The 25283-nt window shown below is 35.2% G+C and overlaps 1 protein-coding gene across 1 annotated transcript in view; it reads right to left on the bottom strand.

Annotated features, from left to right (window-relative positions):
- SLF1 (SMC5-SMC6 complex localization factor 1) overlaps positions 1-25283 on the bottom strand; it is a 65929-nt gene that overhangs the window by 23343 nt on the left and 17303 nt on the right. Inside the window, exons 6-12 of the mRNA XM_081231560.1 lie at positions 21611-21754; positions 15169-15315; positions 8203-8343; positions 7191-7313; positions 5471-5524; positions 4321-4479; positions 3334-3497 (exon numbers count right to left, since the gene is read on the bottom strand). Of these exons, the coding sequence (XP_081087686.1) occupies positions 3334-3497; positions 4321-4479; positions 5471-5524; positions 7191-7313; positions 8203-8343; positions 15169-15315; positions 21611-21754 (932 nt within the window). The remainder of the gene's footprint in view (positions 1-3333; positions 3498-4320; positions 4480-5470; positions 5525-7190; positions 7314-8202; positions 8344-15168; positions 15316-21610; positions 21755-25283) is intronic.

Below are 25283 nucleotides of genomic sequence, written 5' to 3'. Positions count from 1 at the left end.
AGTTCTACAGTATTTTTTAAAAGAGAACATAAAATTACTCAGAACTCCAGGACTAAGAGAGATAGTCCAGGCAACATTTATTACAATTTTCTTCCAGCTTCATTATCAATTATACCAACAATGTACTTATAATTCTGTACCTCTGTCTCCATCTTCCCCATCTATTTTGAATACCACACTCTCAGATTAGGAGGGCCCTTAACAGCTATTAAATGTAACAATCCATTTAATACTCAAATCTGTTTTAAAAGATCCTCCTTGACCATATAGTTATTCAGTCTATCTGAAAACTGCCAGAGACGGATACCATAGTATCTTTTTTCTTTTTCTAAAAACACACATTATGAAATAATTTCAAAAATACACTCAGGGACTTCACTGGTGGCACAGTGGTTAAGAATCCGCCTGCTGATGCAGGGGACATGGGTTTGAGCCCTGGTCCGGGAAGATTCCACATACCGCAGAGCAACTAAGCCCGTGTGCCACAACTACTGAGCCAGCGCTCTAGAGCCCACGAGCCAGAACTGCTGAGCTCATGTGCTACAACTCCTGAAGCCCGCGTGCCTAGAGCCTGTGCTCTGCAACAAGAGAAGCCCCTGCTTGCCGCAACAAGAGAAGACCCACTGCAGCCAAAAATAAATAAATAAATAAATTTATAAAAACAAAAATACGGGGCTTCCCTGGTGGCGCAGTGGTTGAGGGTCTGCCTGCCAATGTAGGGGACATGGGTTTGTGCCCCGGTCCGGGAGGATCCCACATGCCGTGGAGTGGTTGGGCCCGTGAGCCATGGCCACTGAGCCTGCGCGTCCGGAGCCTGTGCTCCACAACGGGAGAGGCCACAACAGTGAGGTGCTCACGTACCGCAAAAAAAAAAAACAAAAAAACCCAAAAATACACTCAGAAGTAGACGAGTATCACCCAGCTCATCTGTATTCCTACCACTTTCCTGGGAACCTTCCCCGAGACTCCCAACAGACCCAATTATTTTGTAATTAAACCTGGGTATCTGTTTATTAAAAAGTCTACTTTTAAGCTGCCTGAATTCCATTTCCTGTAGCATCAATTAATTCATCCAAACATTTATAAAGCACTTGTTATGTTCCAGACATTATAAGCACTGAGGAGGGAGATGTTTAACACTGAGCATCTACTCTTCTGAAAGTCAGAGGCTGCACACACTGTTGGTGGAAATGTAAACTGGGGTAGCCACTATGGAAAACAGTATGGAGATCCCTCAAAAAATTAAGAGCAGGACTACCATAAGATCCAGCTATCCCACTTCTGGGCATTTATCCAAGAATATGAGAACACTAAGTTGAAAAGATATACATACTCTTCTGTTTATTGCAGCATTATTTACACGAGCCAAAATATGGAAACAATCTTAAGTGCCCATCAACAACTGAATAAATCACAATGTGATACATACATACACACACACACACGCACACACAAAGGAATACTATTCAGACATAAAAAAGAAAAAAATCTTGCCATTTGTGACAACATGGATAGATCTTGAGAGTATTATGTTAAGTGAAACAAGTCAGAGTGAGAAAGACATATACCCTATGATTTCACTCTTATGTGGGATATAAAAAACAAACAAACAAATGACCAAAATAATTGAGCAAACCAGACCCAACCAAAACAAACATAGATATGAATAGAGTAGTGGTTACCAGAGGGGAAGGGGTAGGGGGGTTGGTGGAGAGAAGGGGATCAACTGTATGGTGACAAATGGAAACTCAATTTTTGCTGGTGAGCACACTGTAGGTATACAGAAATAGAAATAGAATGTTGTACACATGCAGCAAATATAATGTTACAAACCAATGTTACCACAATAAATTAAAAAACAGTCAGAGGCTGATTTAAGTGAAAAACTTAACTCAAAGGAAAGGGCAAGAGATAGGAAGCAGCATTTGACTTGCATTTTAAAGGATAATTAGGAGAGGCCAGGTACTTATAGGGTGGCAAGAATGGAGGTTTATATAAACAGATAAAACATAAGAGCAAAGAGATATGAAATGAAAATAGTTCAGTCATTGGGCACGCCTGGGAAAATGATGAAGAATGGAGACATACATAGGGCTAAATCATGAAGGGTCTTATATGTTTTGCTAAGGAATTTAAAATGTTTTCTACAGGTGATATGTGTGTTGAAGGACTTTTATCTGGGAAATGAAAAGACCACTTTGGAAAGAGCATACTGGTGTACTTTGGAAGATACAGGGAAAAAGTAGGATCAAGATCAATAAAGTGGATATTGCAACAGTTTACATAAGAAGCAATGAAGGCTTTTTAAGTAAAGGTGATGACAGCGAAGGAAGAAATAGATTTGTAAATTAGGAAGAATGGCAAATATGTAAACCATATATCCTCACATCCTACACCTATGCTGGGATAGTACTGTGTTAGAATTGTGTTTACACCTTCAAAAGTGTGGGAACTGTTATTTTATCTTTTTACCCCTGAAACACAGCACAATGCCTGGCTCCCAGTAACTACGCAATAACATTTTTTTGAAAGAATAAATAAGTGCATGCTAGCTAGCTGATTAGCTTCCTTCAAATATAACACAACCAAGATGGTAGGTAAATCCCTATGATTTCAAAGAGGTAACCAAAGATCTAGCTTTTGCCTGGCTAGTCAAGTATCCTTTCTCTTACTACTATGCACTCCCCTAAAACTGAACATTTGGATAAAAATAAAGTACTTCCCAGACAAAGGAAGGCTATCAGATACAGAGAGCTATCAGAGAAGACATAGAAAAATGATTACTTCTGTTTGAGAGAAAGAAGCAGAAATAGGAGGGATTTCTGAAGAGATTAACATATGGAAGACAAAAGAAGGATCTAGGCAGATGACAGCATGTGCAGAGGCATGAAAGAAATGACATATTTAGGAAACATTAAGTTCAGTTTCAAAATTCAAATTTCTAGCTGAAAAAATATAACAGAAACACTAAAACAGATATTGTATACAGTTACAAATGTTTATACTGCTGTGACCAAAATTTGATGATATTCATATCCAATAAATTCATTTTCTTAACTTTTAAAATATGCAAACTTATTTTGTTAAAAATAAAATAAAAACAAATAATGATTTGGCATTCCTGTAAGTCCATTTCATGTATTTATTAAACATTTTTTTTTAAATAAAATGATTGACAAACATGACCAATTTAGACTTGGCCTTTGCAATAAATACAACACACAAGAATTTTTTTTCTAAAAAGAAATGTACTTCTCTTACCAGTATCTAAAAAATACATAGCAGAACACTGACTATATGAAATTTAACATCCTCACATGTGAAACTCCTTACCTGATAAGCACTTCTATTAGAGACCATGCCCCTTTCATACAAGTTGGACACTGAAACAACTCTAAGTAATATCTTGACATGGCTGGGGACTTCCAAGGAGGGTGAAGGTGAAGAAGAGCTGACAATATATGAAAGTATCGACCAGAAAACGTATCTATGTTATCCTATTATTTAAAAATAAACAAACAAATAAAACACAATAGCTAAAAGTACAGTTTTACCAGCTAATTTAGTTTAAAACTATAATAACCCAGACCTAACTTTCTTGGCAAAAATACGTTTGGACAAAGGAGAACAGATGGAAGCATGATGTTTAGCTAATTAAATACTGCAACTGAGAGAGATGCACACTCTAAATATGTATCTACATATTAGATAATCCTAGCTATTGGGACTAATCTGTATCAAATGTCCATTTTACTTCTCATGATTATAGTGTGATTAAAAGAGTTCCCAAATGTGACCTGAAATGAACTGAAGAAACTTTACATGGAACATTCTGACTTATCACCAACATTAGTCTGACATAGCTTAAACCTGTTGTTTCTTCAAATTGTCACCTTGATGAAGAATATGACTAGAAATCTACCTTTGAAAAGCTGTTCCTATTGGTTTTCCCAATAGGAACAAGGAGTAAGTTCAATGTCTACATATACTATGAATAAAAATCATTACCAATGTACCAAATGAGTGATTTACTAAATGACATTCTAGATCCTTATAATTTGATTTTTACGTTAGATACTTTACTGCCACAGAAAAAAATTCTGAGAAACTATTAAGTTAAAAACACTCAGAGTAATACCTAGTATAGAGTTTAAAAACAGAAAAGGAATGGTAATAAATAGGTACTGCATTTATTATTAAAATGAGGAAAAGAAATAATGAAGAGAGAAAATAAACTATAAACTTACAGAAACTGAGAAAGTGTTCATAGTTTAACAGTTTTTGAAAGACTATAAAACCCGTAAGACTGCTCTCTCTTACCTGTAGAATGTTCTCCAGAAGAGCGTGAAGAAGGCAAACAGGAGGGATATAATGTGATTGCAAAGAGGAAAGTTCCTCAATTGCTTCTTTAAAAAACTGTCCTTCTATGAGGCTTTCAATTAAATTTAATACACCTCTGGGAAATTCAGCATTTTTAACCTAAGAAAGGAAAGACTCTATGACTCAAAGAAAGAAGGGGAAAATTCTGAGATGAAATTTTGAATTAGCAAGGATCCTGAATTTCCTCATCTGTAAAATGAACAATCCCTACCCTCACTACTTCACTAGATTGTTACATGGTTCCAAAAGAATGATTTGTATGAATGTGTTTTACAACAATAAAATTGCACTGCAAAACATATACATTATTGTTTTATTTATTATTCTCTGTCACCTTGAATAGTAAGAGGAAACACTACCTCTAAAGGAAAACTTTAAAAGGCATTTGCAAAGTCTGGCTGATAATGAGACTTCAGTTGGAGGTACCACACATAGTTTTAATTTAGATGCAAAATTATTTTTTGGTGTTCTTTTAAACTTATAAGCAAACTATGCCTATTAAGATATACTACATATATTAAGATATCATCAAGCAGAATCAATATTTGCAAAGTGACAACTGCTATAGTATCATAAAATTACTCTGAAGATGCACAATAATATAACTCTAAGAGTTCCACAAAATATAGTCCCCTTAGTCAAAATATTTCTTACAATAAAAGTGACTCCTTTGACCTAGTTGAGAATCAAGAATACTCTGAAAGACTCATGGACTAGAACAATCAATTTTAAAGGAACGAATAATGATATAAAGAAAATAATACACCCATAAATATTACACTGAAAATTTAATCTAGAAGTAGTAATTATGAAACCTATGAAATGTATGAATAGGGATTCATAACTCACCTGTGCTGAGCACAAGGTAAGTTTTTAATTCTTCTTATCAATTTTTATCACTGTATAGAATTTTTTTGGAGCTTTGATAGAATACTATTTTTCTTTTTCACTTCTGATTAGAGAAACTACATTTCAAATTTGATAAGAAGCTTTGTCTTGCTGACAACACATACCTTTATATCAAAACAACTAATAATAAAACATAAAGCTTCTTTTTGCCCCCATTAGCACCCTACTCCAAATTTCTTACCTCAACATTGTATACTGGTTGTTTATCTATTCTAATGCAGCTGTATCTTATAGCCTACAAAACAGAAACCATTAATTAAAATTAAACATTTTTAGGTCAAAAAATACAGTTCAGCTTACAAAGCATAAAACCTTGGCCAAACTTACAAAACAGATTCAGGAAGACATTAATAGATATAATTCATCTGATTCTCATGTTTAACTAGGGACCTCCATCATTTTAGGGTAATGGCACTCTCATGAGTATGAACAGTCTCTATTTTCCCCTTCTAAATTAAAATAATGTAAAAGGTAAAGTCATATTTACTTTGAAGACCTGAAGAGTTCCATTGTCCTTAGTATTTTAATGATTAGAAATATAAATGGAGAGAGCATTTATAAAATGCTCCTATGGACTTTTGTATAAAACTCCACAGGAGAAAAAATGTAGTCACGTTTTGTATATAATCACATGTAAAATCTTCCTCTATTGTAAAATACCTGTAAGTTTGTATTTGTTTAAAAGATTATACTGGAAAAATATTTGCAAACATAATAAGAGATAATATCCTGATTATATAAAGAGTTCTAGAAACGGTGGTATAAAACAACCTACTGAAAAAATAGAGAAAAGAGTACCAACAAGCAGTTGGCAGAGGAAGAAATACACAAATGGCAAGTGAAGGCATAAAATATGCTCAAACTTGCTACTAACAGAAGAAATACAAATTAAAACAATGATAGAGGCTTGGCTTCCACTTAGGATATAGAAAGCTGAAAAGAGAGGCCTTCCCATATTATGAACAAAAAAATGGAAAATCTATGAAATGATAACTTCACCTGAACCCTTACGACAGCAGAGGTCTTAGTGCAACAAACTAAACAGAGATATGAAGAAGGACAGGAGCCTCCAAGGACCATGGGACATGAGCACCGATTTATCTGAGAGAGTTTAGCAGGAAGAGGAGGACTCCACTACAGTGGGTACGATTTCAGCTTAAATTTTTCACCACTTACTAAAGGCCAAGTGTGGGCCAGCATGAGAAAGCGGAACCCCTGGGAATCAACAAAATGCGGGGAGTTTGCACTCAATGGCATGATCTTCTCTACGGACCTCACTGGGTGCTTGTGCAAACGAAAAGAGACAGGGTGGGAGACCAAAGAAAGTCTCCCTAGTTGTGGAGGCTGAGACTTGAACAGCGGCTGCTGTGGGAAGGGCAGCAACTGTGGTTACCCTCAGGGCACACGTGCAAACCCATAACCTGCTGGATAAGGAAATAGGAAAAAAATCCTTTACCCCCAGAGAGGGGCAGGAAGAGATGGTGATCCTGGATCATCCCCTATTACTTGGGGCAGGACAAGAACACTGAAAAAGCCCTTCCCCAAAACCCAGGGAGCCTCAAAGCCTTTCTCAGACTGAGGTTGAACGAGGACAACAGAAACGGGGATCCTCTAGCCCTCATTCTCCAATAGCAGGTTAACAAGCAACAAGTTACAGCAGTTTGTAAAACACATAACTTATCCATGATATCACTGAGGTATAAGTGGCAGAGAATTCAGCAATTTACTAAATGTCCACAGACAATAATTACTATTACCAAAAATTAATGAAGAAAATTATTTTCAGACATATTAAACAATAATAAAATGACTCATTATTATTATTATTACTATTATTATACATTGGTTACACTACAGAATAAGAGAAAACTATACAAAATTTTTAGTACGTCAAGTTCTACCTGAGCTCTGTATATGTGTTTCCTTAAGGCATTTTTTATGTCAGCAATATCCACATCTGTCTTGATATCCGTGGTTTTTGATTCTTTGGCATGATCAGCAAAAACAGAATTCTTCATTTCTTTCTGTATACACAAAAAAGTACTTTAGACAATGTACTAAAGAGTGTCAACACAAGTGCTAAGTATCACAATGGACAACACAAGAACACATTAATGCAGTTTTAACCATAGCAAAGATCCTTACAATTATATTACATAAAGATTACAGAATGAAATTAAAAAAATTAAAAACCAAATGTTTTAATTGCAAAGTTTTACCTGATATTTACATGTGCACTTTCTTAAGTATTTTTTATTTTAACCTGTTCCAAACCTTTCCTGGAAACTCTCTCTCTCCCTTTTTTTTTTTTTTCATTGCCATGTTCCCACAAAACATGACTATTTACCTTTATCATTCTTCTGAAGATCCTTCTGAATACATATAAACACGCTGTCTATACTGTAAAATAAAGTTATACTCTAGAAAAATTAACTCAAGAAGGATCCTGTTTAAAAGACAAGTTATCTTATTAATAATGGTCTGTACTATACCGGGGAAGAGCAAGATAAAAAACTAAAATTTAGATTATTTAGATTAGAATGTATTAGCCAAACTACATACACATGTATTTTTCATTTTAAGAATTTTAATCTCTTTTGTCAGAACCTTTCTTTTCTTTTTTGTTTTAGTCAGGCAAAATAAAATATATTTGAATATCCTGATTATTAACTCAAATTATTTCTGTACACATGTAAAAATATTTTCATTGTGAACCAAAGCTAATTATAACATTAATTATGAATATTATACCAGATCAAATCAAGAAGATTCATTTCATAAGATGTACAGGTTATATTTAGCACAGCAAGCAATCACAAAAATCAGATTATATGTGTAGGTGATATTAGGGAAGAGCCAAAAGAAATTAAAACTGTTTTTTGTTTTTTTTCAGCTTAGCTTACAAAGTTTTACCTGATCTCTATAAACGTGCTTTCTTAAGGTACTTTTGTCATGTTCATTGTCCTTCCTGGAATCTCTTTCTTTCTCTTTTTTGTGTTTTTTACTCAAAGTATAATTCCTTTGAATATCTTCATCCTTTTTCTTAATTTCCTTCTAAACATATTTAGACCACAATTAAACAAATCTAAACATGAATGATATATGTTACAAAATCCACATAAATTCAAGACGAGTCTGACTTATAACACATTAAAAAAAAGTTATATACAATACGACATCTCATTCACTGTTGGAGTGGGTATACATTAGTAAAATATTTTGGAAAAGAGTTGTTCATTATCTAGTAGACTTGAACATGCACAGTCCTTATAACCCAGAATTCTCTTAGGGATATATCCTAAGCTAGAGGAACTCTTGAACATGTGCACCAAAAGTAATGTAAGAAAAGGTTCATACTATTCATGGCAGAAATGCTCACTGTTATGAAAACCAATCAATCCATCAAAAACAAACCAGTAAAAAGAAACGAAAATATTTATCAATAGTAAAATGGAAAAAAGGTATAATTGTGAAACAATGAAACATATACACCCGCAAAAAAGCAAGTCACAGAAGATTATAAATACCACAAACTAGAAAAGTTCATTAACAGGCAAAACTAAACAATGTATTGGTAGGGATACATATGTAGGTGGTAAAACTATAATGAAAAACAAGAAAATATTAAAACAAATTCCAAAACAGAGGTTACCTATCTTGGGTAAGAGGAAGAAAAAGGGATGCACTTTGGAAATGACACAGCAGAATCTTAAAAACCAGGAATGCTCTGTTTCTTAACCTAGCAGGTAGGTACATAGCACTCATTTTTGTACTCTTTCAAAACTTATACACACAGCAGCCTCAGCAGCAGCGGATTAAAGCTCCACAATCAATTTGATATAACCTGCATCTGTGGAATACATGAATAGACAACGAATCATCCCAAATTGAGGAGCCGTGTGGATGAAAGGTTCTTGGTGCTGCAGCCAGGAGTCAGTGCTATGCCTCTGAGGTGGGACAGCCAACTTCAGGACACTGGTCCACAAGAGACCTCCCAGCTCCACATAATATCAAATGGCGAAAAACTTCCAGAGATCTCCATCTCAACACCAGCACCCAGCTTCACTCGACGACCAGCAAGCTACAGTGCTGGACACCCTATGCCAAACAACTAGCAAGACAGGAACACAATGCCACCCATTAGCAGAGAGGCTGCCTAAAATCATAAAAAGTCCACAGACACCCCAAAACACACCACCAGACATGGACCTGCCCATCAAAAAGACAAGATCCAGCCTCATCCACCAGAACACTGGCACTAATCCCCTCCACCAGGAAGCCTACACAACCCACTGAACCAACCTTAGCCACTGGGGACAGACACCAAAAACAATGGTAACTACGAACCTTCAGCCTGCAAAAAGGAGACCCCAAAGACAGTAAGATAAGCAAAATGAGAAGACAGAAAAACACACAGCAGGAGAAGGAGCAAGATAAAAACGCACCAGGCCTCACAAATGAAGAGGAAATAGGCAGTCTACCTGAAAAAGAATTCAGAATAATGATAGTAAAGATGATCTAAAATCTTGGAAATAGAATAGACAAAATGCAAGTAACAGTTAACAAGGACCCAGAAGAACTAAACATGAAACAAGCAATGATTAGAAACACAATAAATGAAATTAAAAATACTCTAGATAGGATCAATGGCAGAATAACTGAGGCAGAACGGATAAGTGACCTGGAAGATAAAGTAGTAGAAATAACTACTGCAGAGCAGAAGAAAAAAAAAGGAATGAAAAGAACTGAGGACAGTCTCAGAGACTTCTGGGACAACATTAAACGCACCAACATTCGAATTATAGGGGTTCCAGAAGAAGAGAAAAAGAAAGGGACTAGGGTCTCCCTGGTGGCACAGTGGTTTAGAGTCCGCCTGCCGATGCAGGGGATACGGGTATGTGCCCCGGTCTGGGAGGATCCCATATGCCGTGGAGCGGCTGGGCCCATGAGCCATGGCCGCTGGGCCTGCGCATCCGGAGCCTGTGCTCCGCAACGGGAGAGGCCACAACAGTGAGAGGCCCGCGTACCGCAAAAAGAAAAAAAAAAAAGAAAGGGACTGAGAAAATAGTTGAAGATATTAGAGTTGAAAACTTCCCTAATATGGGAAAGGAAATAGTTAATCAAGTGCAGGAGGCACAGAGAGTCCCATACAGGATAAATTCAAGGAGAAATACGCCAAGAATCATATTAATCAAACTGTCAAAAATTAAATACAAAGAATACATATTAAAAGCAGCAAGGTAAAAATAACACACAAGGGAATCCCTATAAGGTTAACAGCTGATCTCTCAGCAGAAACTCTGCAAGCCAGAAGGGACTGGCAGGACATATTTAAAGTGATGAAGGAAAAAAACATGCAACCAGGATTACTCTAACCAGCAAGGATCTCATTCAGATTTGATGGAGAAATTAAAACGTTTACAGACAAGCAAAAGCTGAGAGAGTTCAGCACCACCAAACCAGCTTTACAACAAAGGCTAAAGGAACTTCTCTAGGCAAGAAACACAACAGAAGGAAAAGACCTACAATAACAAACCCAAAACAATTAAGAAAATGGGAATAGGAACATACATATCGATAATTACCGTAAATGTAAATGGACTAAATGCTCCCACCAAAAGACACAGATTGGCTGAATGGATACAAAAACAAGACCCATATATATGCTGTCTACAAGAGACCCACTTCACACCTAGAGACACATACAGACTGAAAGTAAGGGGATAGAAAAAGATATTCCATGCAAATGGAAATCAAAAGAAAGCTGGAGTAGCAATTCTCATATCAGACAAAATAGACTTTAAAATACAGACTACTAGAAGAGACAAAGAAAGACACTAAATAATGATCAAGGGATCGAGCCAAGAAGAAGATATAACAATTGTAAATATTTATGCACCCAACATAGAAGCACCTCAATACATAAGGCAAATACTAACAGCCATAAAAGGGGAAATCAACAGTAACACAATCATAGTAGGGGACTTTAACACCCCACTTTCACCAATGGACAGATCATCCAAAATGAAAATAAATAAGGAAACACAAGCTTTAAATGATACATTAAACAAGATGGACTTAATTGATATTTATAGGACACTCCATCCAAAAACAACAGAATACACATTTTTCTCAAGTGCTCATGGAACATTCTCCAGGATAGATCATATCTTGGGTCACAAATCAAGCCTTGGTAAATTAAAAAAAATTGATATTGTATCAAGTATCTTTTCCGACCACAATGCTATGAGACTAGATATCAATCACAGGAAAAGAGCTGTAAAAAATACAAACACATGGAGGCTAAACAATACACTACTTAATAACGAAGTGATCACTGAAGAAATCAAAGAGGAAATTAAAAAATACCTAGAAACAAATGACAATGGAGACACGTCAACCCAAAACCTTTGGGATGCAGCAAAAGCAGTTCTAAGAGGGAAGTGTATAGCAATACAATCCCACCTTAACAAACAGGAAACATCTCGAATAAACAACCTAACCTTGCACCTAAAGCAACTAGAGAAAGAAGAACAAAAACACCCCAAAGTTAGCAGAAGGAAAGAAATCATAAAAATCAGATCAGAAATAAATGAAAAAGAAATGAAGGAAACGATAGCAAAGATCAATAAAACTAAAAGCTGGTTCTTTGAGAAGATAAACAAAATTGATAAACCATTAGCCAGACTCATCAAGAAAAAAAGGGAGAAGACTCAAATCAATAGAATTAGAAATGAAAAAGGAGAAGTAACAACTGACACTACAGAAATACAAAAGATCATGAGAGATTACTACAAGCAACTCTATGACAATAAAATGGACAACCTGGAAGAAATGGACAAATTCTTAGAAATGCACAACCTGCCAAGACTGAATCAGGAAGAAATAGAAAATATGAAAAGACCAATCACAAGCACTGAAATTGAAACTGTGATTAAAAATCTTCCAACAAACAAAAACCCAGGACCAGATGGCTTCACAGGCGAATTCTATCAAACATTTGGAGAAGAGCTAACACCTATCCTTCTCAAACTCTTCCAAAATATAGCAGAGGGAGGAACACTCCCAAACTCATTGTACGAGGCCACCATCACCCGGATACCAAAACCAGACAAGGATGTCACAAAGAAAGAAAACTACAAGCCAATATCACTGATGAACATAGATGCAAAAATCCTCAACAAAATACTAGCAAACAGAATCCAACAGCACATTAAACGGATCATACACCATGATCAAGTGGGGTTTATTCCAGGAATGCAAGGATTCTTCAATATATGCAAATCAATCAACGTGATACACCATATTAACAAATTGAAGGACAAAAACCATATGATCATCTCAATAGATGCAGAGAAAGCTTTTGAAAAAATTCAACACCCATTTATGATAAAAACCCTCCAGAAAGTAGGCATAGAGGGAACTTTCCTCAACATAATAAAGGCCATATATGACAAACCCACAGCCAACATCGTCCTCAATGGTGAAACACTGAAACCATTTCCACTAAGATCAGGACAAAGACAAGGTTGCCCACTCTCACCACTCTTATTTAACATAGTTTTGGAAGTTTTAGCCACAGCAATCAGAGAAGAAAAGGAAATAAAAGGAATCCAAATTGGAAAAGAAGAAGTAAAGCTGTCACTGTTTGCAGATGACATGATACTATACATACAGAATCCTAAAGATGCTACCAGAAAACTACTAGAGCTAATCAACGAATTTGGTAAAGTAGCAGGATACAAAATTAATACACAAATATCTCTGGCATTCCTATATACTAATGATGAAAAGTCTGAAAGTGAAATCAAGAAAATACTCCCATTTACCACTGCAACAAAAAGAATAAAATATCTAGGAATAAACCTACCTAAGGAGACAAAAGACCTGTATGCAGAAAATTATAAGACACTGATGAAAGAAATTAAAGAGGATACAAATAGATGGAGAGATATACCATGTTCTTGGATTGGAAAAATCAACATTGTGAAAATGACTCTACTACCCAAAGCATCTACAGATTCAATGCAATCCCTATCAAACTACCAATGGCATTTTTCACAGAACTAGAACAAAAAATTTCACAATTTGTATGGAAACACAAAAGACCCCGAACAGCCAAAGCAGTCTTCAGAACGAAACAGGGAGCTGGAGGAATCAGGCTCCCTGACTTCAGACTATACTACAAAGCTACAGTAATCAAGACAGTATGGTACTGGCACAAAAACAGAAAGATAGATCAATGGAATAGGATACAAAGCCCACAGATAAACCCACGCACATATGGTCACCTTATCTTTGACAAAGGAGGCAGGAATGTACAGTGGAGAAAGGACAGCCTTTTCAACAAGTGGTGCTGGGAAAACTGGACAGGGACATGTAAAAGTATGAGATTAGATCACTCCCTAACACCATACACAAAAATAAGCTCAAAATGGATTAAAGACGTAAATGTAAGGCCAGAAACTGTCAAACTCTTAGAGGAAAACATAGGCAGAACACTCTATGGCATAAATCACAGCAAGATCCTTTTTGACCCACCTCCTAGAGAAATGGAAATAAAGACAAAAATAAACACATGGGACCTAAGGAAAGTCAAAAGCTTTTGCACAGCAAAGGAAACCATAAACAAGACCAAAAGACAACCCTCAGAATGGGAGAAAATATTTGCAAATGAAGCAACTGACAAAGGATTAATCTCCAAAATTTATAAGCAGCTCATGCAGCTCAATAACAAGAAAACAAACAGCCCAATCCAAAAATGGGCAGAAGACCTAAATAGACATTTCTCCACAGAAGATATACAGACTGCCAACAAACACATGAAAGGATGCTCAACATCTTTACTCATTAGAGAAATGCAAATCAAAACTACAATGAGATATCATCTCACACCAGTCAGAATGGCCATCATCAAAAAATCTAGAAACAATAAATGCTGGAGAGGGTGTGGAAAAAACGGAATACTCTTGCACTGCTGGTGGGAATGTGAATTGGTACAGCCACTATGGAGAACGGTATGGAGGTTCCTTAAAAAACTACAAATACAACTACCATATGACCCAGCAATCCCAATACTGGGCATATACCCTGAGAAAACCATAATTCAAAAAGAGTCATGTACCAAAATGTTCATAGCAGCCCTATTTACAATAGCCCGGAGATGGAAACAGCCTAGGTGTCCATCATCTGATGAATGGATAAAGAAGATGTGGCACATATATACAATGGAATATTACTCAGCCATAAAAAGAAATGAAATTGAGCTATTTGTAATGAGGTGGATAGACCTAGAGTCTGTCATACAGACTGAAGTAAGTCAGAAAGAGAAAGACAAATACCATATGCTAACACATATATATGGAATTTAAGAAGAAAAAAAATGTCATGAAGAACCTAGGGGTAAGACAGGAATAAAGACACAGACCTACTAGAGAATGGACTTGAGGATATGGGGAGGGGGAATGGTAAGCTGTGACAAAGCGAGAGAGTGGCATGGACATATATACACTACCAAATGTAAGGTAGATAGCTAGTGGGAAGCAGCCGCATAGCACAGGGAGATCAGCTCGGTGCTTTGTGACCACCTGGAGGGGTGAGATAGGGAGGGTGGGAGGGAGACCCAAGAGGGAGGGGATATGGGAACATATGCATAACTGATTCATTTTGTTATAAAGCAGAAACTAACACACCATTGTTAAGCAATTATACTCCAATAAAGATGTAAAAAAAAACCCCCCAAAACAAAAAAACTTATACATAAATGCTTTATAAACACATATAATGTATACATAATTCAGAAGAAACAACTTCATAACTGGCATTATTAGAAAAGAGTGTAAAATATAAATAAATTACTTTTAATTTGGAAAGTCTTACCCGATTTTCATATGTATACCTTCCTAAGGCTTTTCTCATTTCAACAAATTTCAAATCTTTACTAGAATCTCTGTATTCTTCTTTTCTGTGATGTTCAGTTAAAATAGAACTAATATTAACATCTTCATCATGAGTTTTCACTTCTTTCTGCATGTTTATAAAAATACTTTAGTTAGACTATAGATTAGCCATAGCCTCAGCACAACCAATGCAAGTCACAACAAAAAAAACTCAGGAATGTAGGTTTTATGAAACATACGTGAGATTAAATATAGTAAAGAGCATTATGAATTATATTACATTTTAGTTATACTAAGATGAAACAGAAAAATAAATATTTTGAGTTCTTAAAGTTTATACTGTGTTTACAAACACATTTAATTTAGGTATTTTGTTAACTTACTCTTTCTTGGAATCTCTACCTTTCAAAAAATTTGTCATATGATTAGTCAAAACAGATTTGGTTATCTTCATTATTTTCTTTTATTTTTCCAAATATTTGTGAAAACAATTTAGGCTCTACATCAAATAGAGTCTTGCCATTATTAGGCATAGCAAATGAAACATCTCAGAAAATCTTTGTATAGGAAATAGGTATAATAACATTAAAACAGATAAGAAGTATTACAAACCATATTGTTTATTCTTTACACTAAGAAATTTAAAATAGAAATTGTGACCTGAATTTGATATACATTCTCCTGAGGTTCTAAAAGGAACTCAAGATTTTTACAGATGTACTTCTTACTTTTTAAAAAAATTTAGATATAGTTGATGTACAATATTATATGTTACAAGTATACAATGTAATGATTCACAATATTTAAAGGTTATACTCAACTTATGTTTATTATAAAATACTGGCTATATTTCCTGTGTTGTACAATATATCCTTGTAGCTTATTTATTTTATGCCTAATAGTTTATACCTCTTAGTCCCCTACCCCTACCCCTATATTGCCCCCTCCCAGCTATTCCCTCTCCCCACTGGTAACCACTAGTTTGTTCTCCATATTTGTGATTCCATTTTAATTTTATAATATTCAGTAGTTTGTTTTATTTTTTAGATTCCACATATAAATTATATCATACAGTATTTATCTTTCTCTGTTTGACTTACTCCATTTAGTATAATACCTCCAAGTCCATCCATGTTGTTGAAAATGGCAAAATTTCATTTCTTATGGCTGAGTAGTATTCCACTATATGTCTATACAGATATCCCATCTTCTTTTTCCATTCATTTTTTGATGGACACTTAGGTTGCTTCCATATCATGGCAATTGTAAACAATGCTGCTATAAAGATTGGTATGCTTGGATATTTTGAAACTAGTGTTTTCCTTTTTTTCTGATATGTACCCGGGAATGAAATTTCTGGGTCATGTGGTAGTTCTATTTTTAGTTTTGTTTTTTAGAAACTGCCATACCATTTTCCACAGTGGGTGCACCAATTTATATTCCCATCAACAGTGTATGAGGGTTCCATCTTCTCTACATCCTCACCAATATTTGTTATTTGTGGTTTTCTTCATGATAGCCATTCTAATAGATGTGAAGTGATATCACATTGTGGATTTAATTTGCATTTCTCTGATGATTAACGATGCTGAGCAGCTTTTCATACACCTGCTGGCCATCTGTATGCCTTCTTTAGAAAAATGTCTTTTCAGGTCTTCTGCCCATTTTTTTAATTTGGTTGTTTTTTTGGTGTTGAGATGTATGACCTGTTTATATATTTTGGCTATTAACCCCCTATTGGTCATATCATTAGCAAATATTTTCTCTCATTCAGTAGGCTTTCTTTTCATTTTGTCCATGGTTTACTTTGCTTTGTGAAAGCTTTTAAGTCTAATCAGGTATCATTTATTTATTTTTGCTTTTATTTCCTGTGCTTTAGGTTACAGATTCAAAAAAAATACTGTGACAATTTATGTCAAAGAATGTTATGCCTATATTCTCTTCTGGGAGTTTTATGGTTTCAGGGCTTACATTTAAGTTTTTTATGTATTTTGAGTTTATTTTTGGACATAATGTGAGGAAATGTTCTAATCTCATTGTTTTATATTTAACCGTCCAGTCTTTCCAGCATCACTTGTTGAAGAGACTGTCTTTTCACCATTCCACATTCTTGTCTCCTTTGTTGTAGATTCATTGAGCATAACTGTGTGGACTTACTTCTGGGCTCTCTACCCTGTTCCAATCATCTATGTGTGCTTTTTTATGCCAGGACCATACTGTTTTGATTACTGTAGCTTTGTAGTATAGTTGGATATAGTATCGTCCGAAGTCAGGGAACATGATTCCTTTGGCTCTGTTCTTCTTTCTCAAGAGTGTTTTGGCTATTCGGGCTCTTTTGTGTTTCCATTCAAATTTCAAAATTATTTGTTCTATTTCTGTGAAAAATGCCCTTGGTATTTTGATAGGGATGGCACTGAATCTGTAGATTGCCTTGGTTAGTATGGTCATTTTTAACAATATTAATTCTTCCAATCCATGAACATGGGATATCTTCCCATTTGTTTGTGTTGGCTTCAATTTCTTTCAACAGTGTCTTACAGTTTTCTGAGCATTGGTTTTTTACCTCTTTAGGTAGGTTTACTTCCAGTTATTTTATTCTTTTTGATGCAAAGGTAAATGGGATTGTTTCCTTAATTTCTCTGATAGTTTGTTGTTAGTGCATAGACATGCAGATTTCTGTATATTAATTTTGTATTCTGCAACTTTACAGAATTCATTACTGAGCTCTAGCAGTTTGCTGATGGCATCTTTAGGATATTCTATGTATAGTATCATGTCATCTGCAAACAGTGTGAATTTTACATCTTCCTTTTCAATTTGGATTCCTTTTATTTCTTTTTCTTCTCTGATTGCCATGGTTAGGACTTCCAATACTGTGTTAAATAAAAGTAGTGAGAGCGGGCATCCTTGTTTCGTTCCTGATCTTAGAGGAAATGCTTTCAGCTTTTTCCCATTGAATATGACGTTAGCTGTGGGTTGGTCATATGTGGCCTTTATTATGTTGAGGTATATGCCCACTTTCTACAGAGTTTTTATAAATTTATTTTATTTATTTATTTGGCTGTGTTGGGTCTTCGTTTCTGTGCGAGGGCTTTCTCTAGTTGCGGAGAACGGGGGCCACTCTTCATCGCGCTGCGCGGGCCTCTCACTGTCGCGGTCTCTCCTGTTGCGGAGCACAGGCTCCAGACGCGCAAGCTCAGTAGTTGTGGCTCACGGGCCCAGTCGCTCCGCGGCATGTGGGATCTTCCCAGACCAGGGCTCGAACCCGTGTCCTCTGCATTGGCAGGCAGATTCTCAACCACTGCGCCACCAGGGAAGCCCCCAGAGTTTTTAACATAAATGGATGTTGAAGCTTTTTCTGTACCTGTTGAGATGGTCATATGCTTTTTATTCTTCAATTTGTTAATGTGTTGTATCACACTGATTGATTTCCGGTATTGAAAAATCCTTGCAACTCTGGGATAAATCCCACTTGATCATGACATATGATCCTTTTAATGTACTGTTGGATTCAGTTTGTTAATATTTTATTGAGGATTTTTGCATCTATGTTCATTAGTGATATTGGCCTGTAATTTTCTTTTTTTGTGATACCATTGTCTGGTTTTGGTAACAGGGTGATGCTGGCCTCATAGAATGAGTTTGGAAGCATTCCTTCCTAAGCACTTCTCTGGAGTATTTTGAGAAGGGTAAGTGTTAACTCTTCTCTAAATGTTTGGTAGCATTCACCTGTGAAGCTATCTGGTCCTGGACTTTTGTTTGTTGGGAGATTTTAAATTACTGACTCAGTTTCATTACTGGTAATTGGTCTGTTCACATTTTCTATTTCTTCCTGGCTCAGTCTTGGTAGATTGTACATTTCTAGGTATTTGTCCATTTCTTCTGGGTTGTCCATTTTATTGGCATATAGCTGTTCATAGTAGTCTCTTATGATCTTCTGTATTTCTGTGGTGTCAGTTGTCTTTTTCACTTCCAATTATATTGATTTGGGCCCTCTTTTTTTCTTGATGAGTCCAGCTAAAGGTTTATCAATGTTGTTTATCTTTTCAAAGAAGTAGCTTTTAGTTTCATTGAGCTTTTCTATTGTTTTTTAAGTTTGTATTTCATTTATTTCTGCTCTGATCTTCATGATTTCATTCCTTCTACTAACTTTGGGTTTGTTTGTTCTTCTTTTTCTAGTTCCTTTAGGTGTAAGGTCAGATTTTTTATTTGAGATTTTTCTTGTGTCCTGAGGTAAGCTTGTGTTGCTATAAACTTCCCTCTTAGAATGTATTTTGCTGCCTTCTACTGATTTTAGATCACCATGCTTTTGTTTCCATCTGTCTCCAGGTATTTTTTTCATTTCCTCTTTGCTTTCTTCAGTAAATCACTGATTGTTTAGTAGCATTTTTTTAGCATCCATGTGTTTGTGTTTTTTGAATTTTATTCTTGTAGTTGATTTCTAGTCTCATAGCATTGTGGTTGGAAAAGTTGCCAGAGAAGATTTCAATTTTCTTAAATTTACTGAGGTTTGTTTTGTGGCCTAGCGTGGAGGATGTTTAATGTGCACTTGAAAAGAATGTGTATTCTGCTGCCTTTTGATGAAATGCTCTACATACACGTATCTATTAAGTCCATTTGGTTTAATGTGTTATTTAAAGCTAGTGTTTCCATATTGATTTTCTGTCTGGATGATCTTTCCATTGATGTAGGTGGGGTGTTAAAGTCCCCTACTATTATTGTATTGATATTACTGTCAAGTTCTCCCTTTTGTTTGTTAATATTTGCTTTATGTATTTAGGTGGTCCTATGTTGGGTGCATATACATTTACAATTGTTATATCTTCTTCTTGGATTGATTCCTTGATCGTTATATAATGTCCTCCTTTGTCTCATAACAATCTTTAAAGTCTATTTTGTGAGATGTAACTGTTGCTAAGCTGGTTTTCTTTTGATTTCAATTTGCATGGAATATCTTTTTCCATCCCCTCACTTTATCTGTGTATGTCATTAAATCTGAAATGAGTTTCTTTTTGGCAGCATATATATGGGTTTTGTTTTTGTATGCATTCAGCTACTCTGTCTTTTGATTGAAGCATTTTATACACAACCTCTTGAGTTCTAAAACTCAAGATGTTTACAGATGTATTTTAATAATTTCCCTATCTTTCATAAAATCTCAATTTTTTCATGTTAAATAAAACTAATTTAATAACTCCATTATTTTACATTCTTTCTATATGTAAAAAATGTTATACTGGGCTTCCCTGGTGGCACAGTGGTTGGGAGTCCGCCTGCCGATGCAGGGGACATGGGTTCGTGCCCCGGTCTGGGAGGATCCCACGTGCCGCGGAGCGGCTGGGCCCGTGAGCCATGGCCGTTAAGCCTGCGCGTCCAGAGCCTGTGCTCCGCAGTGGGAGAGGCTGCAACAGTGAGAGGCCCACATACCGCAAAAAAAAAAAAAAAAAAGGTTATACTGTGGCTTATAATGCATATTTCAACAGACATATGAACTCAAAAGCCTCTTATTAAGGTCATGTACACATAGTTAATCATAGAAAATCATCTAAGTCACATAAATATCAACTGTATTTTGAAAAAGCTAGAGAAAATCGCAAAAATATTTTAATCTCTTGGAAAGTTTTATTTACAGTCTCCATATATGATTTTGTAAGGTACTGCTCAGTCGAAGAAGTTCCAAACTGTTCCCAGAATTCTCTTTGTAAAATTTGACAGACACAGTAAAAACAAATTTTAATTTCTTTCTAATCATATTTAAAATATTTTAGTTTAGACTAAGTAATAATAATCATTAGGCTAATGATTTGGTAAACCAATTAAGAGTCTCTTTTATAAAAAACAGTATGAAACTGAACATAACTGAACATTAGGTCTTCTAGGGTAGAACTAATAATGTCTTTTTTGGTTGCTCCTACTAACTGAAAAATTTTAGTTGAGAGCCACAAATATGCTTTCTTAACGTACTTCTCATTGCTCTAAGTTCAGAGTCCTTCATGTTTTTTTGTTTTCCATATTTAGTCAACTGGAATTCACTTGTGCCATTTAAAAAAACTAGATCTATATGCAGTAAAATTCTTGAATTTAGACCATGAATATGAATATATATTGATGAATCCTTTGTAAGACACACGTTACATTCAACATACCGAGTTGTTTTAAGTAATTACCATGTGTTGAGAACACACTATGAATTAGGAACTGTGAATTTCCATATGCACATATATATTATTTCAATAAGAGCCTCAAAATAGAGACATGGACAATATCCCAATACATTCAAATTATAGACTGTAAATCAGAGCTGGGTTCAAATACCAGCTCTGTGATTCCAAAATCATTGTTATTTCCACCAAATAATGCCTCTCACAAATTTTGTAAGAAAAATCAGAAATGTAAGATTTTTTTATAATATAAAGTGTTACCTGGGTTCTGCACATGATCTCTTTTAAGGCACCTTTCATTTCAAGAAATCCCGTATCTTTCCTGAAATCTTTGTTTTTTTCTTGATTGCTGTGGTTATTCCAAACAGAACTGGTTTGGGAATCTTCATCATTCTGAATTTCTTTCTGTATGTATGTAAAAATGGTTTAGGCAATCAATTAAGTATGATTTCAACATTATGTACTCCTTATGGTATCCAACTTTATAATTGCAAAATATTTTGGTAGTCAAACAAGTAGGTACAAGAATGCACTCTTCTAAAAAAAAAAAAAAGAATGCACTCTTCTAAATCAAAGGTTATTAAACACTAGTAAGTTCCTTGAAGGGAAAAAAAAATCATTACAACAAAGGTCCTAAATAATAAAATAATAATAATGTATCTCAAGAAAAGCTACTGCTCTGTTGGTCTAGTAACAAGCAGCCCTTTTTATGAATAATCATGAACAAAACTATCTTTTCTAGTCCCTTACCAAGTTAAAGTTACAATCTACTTCAACATTTTCTGATTATAGATTATTTTTCAGCTTTTTACTAGTAAGACTTATTTGCACGTCTATCATACAGAGAAGAAAATAGGCTAATAGTTGAATTCACAGCTCTTATTTTACTTGAACATTAGTAAGCAATTATCTTCACCTAACCCTATCCCAAACACATTTACTTCTCTTGCTAAGGAATCCAAACTGAATTTTTAACTACCTACCAATAATAATTTAAAATATAGTTGCATATGTACTTATACATAAAATTCTTGAAGTTTAGTAAGATAAAGAATTGAGAGTAAAGATGAACTCAAGTACTTATTATGCAAGAGTATTCAAAGATTCACCATCTTTACACAAAGAGACTGGAGAATCATTGTCCTCCCTCCTAGGGAACAATCATGATATAGCTGAAATGTGGTTAAGTCCTATGGTGTGATCTTTGGTTCCCTTTCACTTGTACTGAGCTTCCTATATGGATATGAGGGCCCTTTAGCAGCTTTCCGTCTTGCAACCAGACAACAATCCCTGAGAGTAGCTGATTAAATTTCTTCAGTTACTCAGAAAAGTGAAATTGAAAGCCAGGAAAAATGAAGACTTTTCTTCTGTCTTATTCCTGGAATCAAATAAAGTATTACTCTGAATGTACAATTTCCATTAAAGACAACTTTAATGGGGATAAACTGAGTTTCTGGCTTCAAATTTCACATGGTTGACAAAGAGGATAAATCCTCAGGCTTAGACCATCAAGAAATGTCTAAAATACAGGATGAATTAATCCCATATAGTTTCCAGTTACACAGAATACATACACAAAAGAACATACCATTATCATTAGCAACTAGGGAAGAACATACTGTTTTCTAATTCTGACTATTAAAATGCTATATACTGATCTGTGAATTAGAATGTATGATTCAAGTACCCTATTTAAGTTAAATAATTAAAAATCACAAGGTGATAAACTATGACATTTGGAAAATTTTTAAAAATAATCTATTTTCTGTAGCACTAAACAAATGATCAACATATAATTGTCTCCAAGCCACACTCTCTCCAACCAGCTACTCTTATGAAAGATATGGGCATTATTTTTCTGTAAATATTCATTACTTATTCCTTGTATTATAAAATTTTAGTGCCAGCAATACACTAGGCATTGTGTTAGGTGTTTGTCTCCTATATGATCTAGGAAAAGAGTGCCATGTCTAATCTCCTTTATATAGTGTAATGCTATGTTACAAACAGATGAGCAAAAGCCTACTAATTCAGTAAATTATTCTATTACCTAAGATAGGGCAGGACAGTGTGGAAATGATAGTTGCCCTGGCTTCTGATTCACATATTTGACTTTGTTTTCTGTCTTAAAATAGGTATGGATATGCTTTGGTCTCAGGTCTTATTCCTTGATTCAGCCATGGCATTTGCCACACAACTTGAATGAATTCACAAGACTGGATGGAGAGCCAGAGAGGTCAAGTAATTAGAACAAGCATCTTCTGAGTACTCTACATGGTTCTTTTTTTGGGGGGGCCACACTGTGTGGCTTGAGGGATCTTAGTTCCCCAAAAAGGGATCGAAGCCAGGACCCCCGCAGTGGAAGAGCCAAGTCCTAACCATTGGACCACTAGAGAATTCCCAGAGTGTTCTACATGGTTCTTAACTAGACTGACTACTAGCATATGGTAATCTCTACAGCATTAAGTATTTTTAACTACCCAGAAAGAGATCTTCCTATTATCAAGGAAACCTAATAATACTCAAAATGAGAAAAGTAAAGGGAGACTTGAGGAGAGCAGCCTTAAAATTTTTTGAGTGCTTGGTCTTAAATTTTTGGCCTGACATACAACAGTCGTGAGATCATGGGAAAATTATTAAATTCAATTATACGTCATTTCACTAACTGTAAAATGAGGCCATAGTGCATACCACACAGGAACATAAGGTTTAAAATAAGATTAAGTGTGTAAAGTGCTTAGCATAGTGCCTGGCACACAGTAATCACTCAATAAATAATGGCTTAGAGTAACAGTTGTATAACAACCAAAGTAAGGTAAGTATTACCTTCTACATGCAAAGGAAGAAATTCGGTCACAGAATAAATGACTTCCCTATGGTTAAAGAAGTAATAAGTTACAAATCTAGGTCAACAATTAGTTGATCTGGAACAAAAAGTGTATGTTTTTTCAATTACTACTATATTTCCATAAGACTTTTCTGTGGATCATTTTATTTTATTTCTTAGATAGGTAATCAAAAGAAGTTTTGAGTATTCCTACGTATTCTCGCCTTTTTGTGACATCTTCCTTGGGCCAAACAATTTAGATACATTAGTCACTTGCTCTTCTGTATTCCTATACCTTGCACCTGATTTTACCAATGCACAATACACACTAAACTGTAATTAACAGTTTCCACATTCTGTTATGCCACATTTTGTTTTTGAAGTCTGGCAGGTGGTCTTATTCATTTTCTATAGTGCATAGCATAATGCCTGGTACAGCAAAAGTCTTCAGCAAGTATCTATAAACCTGAACTAAATAATTCCTGATTCTGTTACTAAGTGGCTTTCCAAAAAGTTAAGTAGGTTAAACACAACTATTTTTTAAACAATTGCTCAATTGTTACTTTTGACTCAGTCATTTTATACGGCAACTCTTCTTAGAGGACACTTCAGAATCCATCTAATAAGGAATGTATTATATTCTATGCCAAAGAGGTAGAAGAAAAGCAAGACATCAAAATGAAGTTAACTATCTTATCCTCAGAAGGGATCACAAAATGCCTCCCTTATTTGGAATGAATGGTTATGAACTAACTCTTAGCTGTCTAATCTAGAGCTTATAAAACAATGTATTCTAAAAACAAATATAAGTTAGAGATTGTCTATTATTTTTGCTTGATATACTAATGCCCTCTAGTACTTCAGCAGCTGAATCTGACTGTGTCAGATTACTGCAAAATACGATTATGGAGAAAGCATAATACATATTACATTTTGTTCATTTCTTTCCATAGAGAAAGGGAAATTCAGATACTTTTTCTAATTTAGTTAAGAATGGTTTTCATTCTGTTGAGAGTTAATACTACCTTTAAACTGTTCAGTTAGGTAGATCAGATAGGATGCTTTAGGCTGCAAGTAATAGAAAACCAATTCAAACTAACGTAAACA

This window comes from Mesoplodon bidens, assembly GCF_964165515.1.
Source record: "Mesoplodon bidens genome assembly, chromosome: 4".
In the NCBI taxonomy this organism is placed as follows: domain Eukaryota; kingdom Metazoa; phylum Chordata; class Mammalia; order Artiodactyla; family Ziphiidae; genus Mesoplodon; species Mesoplodon bidens.
This window is presented reverse-complemented; position numbering and strand designations above follow the sequence as displayed.